The sequence below is a fragment of the Vicia villosa genome, unplaced genomic scaffold (assembly GCF_029867415.1).
Source record: "Vicia villosa cultivar HV-30 ecotype Madison, WI unplaced genomic scaffold, Vvil1.0 ctg.000025F_1_1, whole genome shotgun sequence".
Lineage (NCBI taxonomy): Eukaryota > Viridiplantae > Streptophyta > Magnoliopsida > Fabales > Fabaceae > Vicia > Vicia villosa.
Window position 1 is genome coordinate 702,178 of NW_026704957.1, and position 5,192 is coordinate 707,369.

General features: G+C 34.7%; 1 protein-coding gene across 1 annotated transcript; it reads right to left on the reverse strand.

Moving 5' to 3' along the window:
• Positions 1-344: 344 nt before the first annotated feature.
• Positions 345-3,245, reverse strand: LOC131622207 (probable auxin efflux carrier component 1b). Its single transcript, XM_058893235.1, has 6 exons — positions 1,901-3,245; positions 1,388-1,664; positions 1,214-1,299; positions 958-1,115; positions 800-876; positions 345-700 (listed from the first exon to the last, which is right to left on the reverse strand). The coding sequence occupies exons 1-6, from the start codon at positions 3,018-3,020 to the stop codon at positions 634-636; spliced, it is 1,785 nt and encodes a 594-aa protein (XP_058749218.1). The 5' UTR covers positions 3,021-3,245; the 3' UTR covers positions 345-633.
• Between the last annotated feature and the right edge of the window lie 1,947 nt (positions 3,246-5,192).

The window sequence follows — 5,192 nt, forward strand, 5'->3', positions numbered from 1 at the left end:
ATTGTTTGTACATATTTGTTTTGAAATTATAACAAAGGAGTTTTTTTTTTTTTTATGGGAACAAAGGAGTTTACTTTTTTATCATTCATCATAACATGCGTATATAATTACTAACATAGACAGAAAAGAAAAAAACAATGTGGAGGACAGCTAGTGCCCTCTACTAGCTAGTAGTACTAGTACTCATGTTAAAAACAAAAAACATCAAAGGGGACAACCCAACATAAGTTCCTGTTTGGTTTCCCCACTTTCTTACTTTCCATTGAGTTAATATTTCAGATTCACACTCACCTTTGTGCTCCTTTTGGCCTATAAAATATAAAAAGTGTCGACAACTATAAAACAACAACTTTCACTTTCCTCTTTTCTCATTAATCCAAGCAAAACATGCAAAAGTTGGGTTCACAGTAAAAAAAAGGCTTTAAAAAACCATTACAACTTTTTTTCCCTCTTTCTAGTACTACCAAACTAGCTTTAGCACTAAAGATACTTCCTCTTCCCAACTTCCAAATTTCTACATTGTTAGATCATAAATTACCCCAAAAAAACACTAAAATAAAGTTATATTTATGTAACATCCTAACCCACTTCAATATTAGTCTTCTTTTCTTCAAACTTCTAAGTCTTCATACTTCAAAGTCCCAACAAAATGTAGTAAACTAGTGTAATTGGAAGAGCAATTAGCATTCCAAATATAACCCTGCAAAAACATAATAAAATATACAACATAAGAAACAAAACTTTGACAACATTTATGAAGCCAAGTGCATAAAGTGAAGAGAAGAATAAGAATTCAAACCCAGTGCTAAGAATGTCAGGATGAACATTGTATTCCTTGGCAAACACAAAAGGGACAATTCCTTGGGGAAGAGCAGCCTAGAAAAACACAACATAAACATAAATTCATTGAATCAAAAAAATTAAGAACAAGAAAAATTTAGGTTTTGTTTTTAGTACCTGTACAATTGCAATGTGTAACAGTACTCCCCTGAGACCTACAATAATGGAAGAAACTGCCATGACAGCCGGGCCGGTAAGGAAACGAACCGCCATTGCGAAAGAAGCAACCGTGTTTCCACACGCAATAATCCGTGGCTGCAACGCCATGAACAAACCTACAAACCAACCAAGAATTTCAAATCATATATCGCTATACACACGATTAGTCCTCGAAAACAATCAAAAACTTATGTAGATTAAATAAGAAATATACCAAGACTAAACATAGCCATTCCAAGACCAGCATCAGATAAAATTGCTATTGATTTAGCAACAATAGCAGGCATAACAACATTCCACCTGCAACAAACAAACATGAAAGATCAAAACTTGCACAACAAATGAATAAAACAAATCCAAAAACATAAAAGTGAATGTTACCACATACTTGAAACAGACCAAAGACCAAATGAGACCAATTAAGCTTGAATAAGTATTAGGATTCCGAATCAATTTTCTCCACACCATAATCAAGATGAGTCTTGTCATAACACTTGTAGGAGGCATGTTAGTAGGCTTAGAATCAACTTGAGATCCATCTTTAGGATGAAGCTCAGTAGTTGAGCTTGAACCAAGCTTGGATAACACTGGTCCATCTTTGTCCACACCATTAGCAACAGTTCTGTTTCCGAAGCTAAACTCATCATGACCAAATTCTTCATAATCTAACAACAACCATTCAAAAAACATGAGTAAAAATGACACATTATTGAATGTAGATACAAACAAAAAAACATATAACCCCACTTAAGCTAAGGTAAATCCAACAACAACCCATATTTAGAAGAGACAATAATTCATTAGGAACAAGCAATAACAACTAAGAAAAACATGTCAAAAAAACAAACCACCTAAACATTAAAAAAGTCAAAAGAGGGAAATTTGAGTCTAAAAACCAAACCTTTTTGGTGAGCTACCCCATTAAGATGTTCATTCCCATACTCTCCAGCACCTCTAAAGACATGAATCCCACCTTCAGAAACAGGTGAAGCACTTGAACTCCAAACAAACATATGAAGATCTTTTCCACCATCACCACCACCACCATGACCCTTTTTCTTATTAGCCACAGGTGAAAAAATTCCAGCACTATGAGGAGTAGGGTACCCATTTCCACCATTCACATTATTAGCACCACCATTGACTCTACCACCACCACTTTCCTCATCAAAACCCAAACTTCCAAAGTTAGATTGCCTGGGACTCACGTTTCTCCCATTCACCATTGAGTAAAAATCAGTATGGTTAAAACTAGACCCTCTTGGTGTAGGATTTCTAGAAGATTGAAGAGAGTAAATCTCAGCATTTGTTAGATTAGAAGGTCTTGGTGTCAAAGAAACACCAGAGTTAACACCATGAGAACGCCTAGAGAAAATCTCACTCCTTGAACTTGTTGATTTTCTTACTTTAACATGAAGTTTACCATCTTCACCAACTTCAGCTTCAGTCTGAAGAGGCTCTTTCCCATCCAAAGAAAGAACATCAGAATCAACTTTGAAGGAGATAATAGACCCAGCTGTATCAGGAAACTGTTCACCAATGAGAATCCTAGCACCCCTATACTCAAACAGAAACAACATCAATGTATACCAAATGATACATTGAAGAACAACGATTTGAACCATGAGGGTGCCAGAATCATCACCATACATTCCTTTCAACAAAGGAATCCCCATGACAAGAGTGTTAGGAAGAGTTGACAGTGAAAAGAGTGTTATGGACCATTCTAACGACCCTCTCGAGCTAACTCTTGACCAGATGAATAGGATGGTTAAGATGATGAGTTTCTGAAGTGAATCAGCTGCTATGAATTTGTAGTTCATGGCGTAAGGATTGTTAGTGGAGATGAAATGGAATGAGAGAAGTGGAACTGCGAAAAGTGCTACAAAACGGTTTATTCCTGAACATTGGTCTGGTGTGAAGATTTTCCACCATTTTACTGAACCGTAGGCGAGGATCATGGCTACATAGAGTGGTACTACAGCTGTGAGGACATGGTATAAGTCTAAAGCACTTATCATTTTGAAGAAGATTTAGATGAAGTTCTATGAGTTGAAAAAGAGAGAAGGTGAGAAAGTACAAATGTTTCTTTGAGTTGAAGTTCTATGAGTTAATAAGAAACATTGTTTGTAGTTGTGTGAAGAAGAAGCAGAAGAGGATGAAGGGGTTTTGGTTTTGAGGGATTGTGATGGAAGAGGACAAGGATATGGTAAAAAGGTTGGGACTTTTTATAAGTCTTTTCAGTTGTGGTAAAGACTGAAACAACCTCTACCTTTCTTCAATTTTTATATTTTTTATTCTGAATGCATTTAAGGGTATCATTAAATTCATGGAGTATGTATGATGGAATGTAATAGAATGAACTAGGTGTCTATTGTCGTCTATTGAATATACATATGTATACATAACAAAATTTTGTTGTTTCTGTTTACGTTTTAGGGATACTGTTTTTTTCCAAAGCTCCTCAATTCTCACCAAATATATGAAATCTTTCATAGTTGGTATGTTCTTTCTATTTTGTTTTATCATTTAATTATGTTTGTTTACTTATTCTTCATTCTTAGTGCATGTTTGGTTTGGCTTTTGAAAAGGCCAAAAGCAATTCTAGAAATGTAGAATTAATTCTGTGTGATTTTAAGATGTTTGGTTTGACAAAAGTAGAATTGATTCTGTCTCCAGAATTGATTCTACTTGAAGCTAGAATTTGTAGCTTCTGCCTCCAGAATTGATTCTGGATGATTTTTATAGTGTAATTTATTATTCAACTCACTTTTACAAAAATATATCCAAACATAAATCAATTATGTTAAACTCAATTCTGCTAGAATCAATTCTACCAAACTCAATTCTACTAGAATCAATTCTGTCCACCGCCAATCCAAACACACCCTAATTGTAGTGGTATTATTTTTACGACATTGGTGATGCTTTACAAGACAAATTATCTCTTTTTAAGTTACTTTGCCCAATTTTCTCTCTATCATTATTAGTTTATCGGAGGGAAGATATAACAAACTTTATCGATTGTCTTTAAGAGATCATTAATGTAAGAAAATTGATACTATTCGACTCTTTGTGTGAATAGGTGTAATGGGTAAAATGGTAAAACACACTATTCTAAATACGCACATAAATAGGATTGTACTCGAAAGATTTTCATGGGTCAATACTGTTTACTTAGGAATTCAGCCCATGTGCTTCGACCCATAGGAGTCGTGATTTAATGAAATTGTCACAAATCTAGGCAGACCTTCTGGCGATTGGATTATCGAATATTCGTCTTCTTCGAGTTGAATTTGTTCTAACTACCCTCACCCTTGTTTCCCTATGTACGATATAGTCTTTAGGTAAATGAAAATTTATATTCCTTTTTCGAGGTTTGAGAAACATATCTTGTGGTACCTTAAAGTGGCATCGTCGCAAATGCACCATAACTGTGTTGACATTTATTTGTGCATGTCATATAATGTGTCGATATCTCGATGTTCAAGAGTAAGTTCATGACCTTTTTCTCCCTATTTTATATTATTTGGGAGTCAGCCTCGATCACACAAAGGTTGATTTCATTCAAATAAACTCCCAAGACGTTTGAAAATTTTATTGAATTTATTAAGAACTTCAAATTCTAGCTTCTGATTGTGCGGCCCAGAACTAATAATGATCATTTGGCTAATGTAAGGCTAGTCAAAAGATGACACCTAACTTTGATATGCCTCTATGTGAAGTGTGCTTCCCTCGTAGTCGGATCCAAACACACTTTCAAAAATCTCAAACAGAGTTTTTGTCTAGTGAGGCAGACTTAAATGAGCTTTAAAAGAAGTGTTTAGTTCGTATTAGAGCATCTGTTTCTAATTTTGACAAGGCCATTAATGTTAACAGAAAAAATGGAGGTCAATATAAAGGATATATAAAAGATATCAAGTGATCACCTCCATATAGCGAGATTACTGAAATCTTTGGTTTGTTTTGCAGACTGGTAACTTAATTTTTACTCATGCCTCTTTATTTTAGCTAATTGCTTTTATTTTTATCTATGTAGATAGTATAGCCAAATATAGTAAGCACAAAGCTTACAAGAAGAACATATATCCTCTTGAGGTTGAGGTCGGTTATATTGAGATTGAGGTTACTTGGACCAATTCTTTTGCTAATATTGGTGGACCTTCAACAATTTCAATCTCCCATATCGCCCA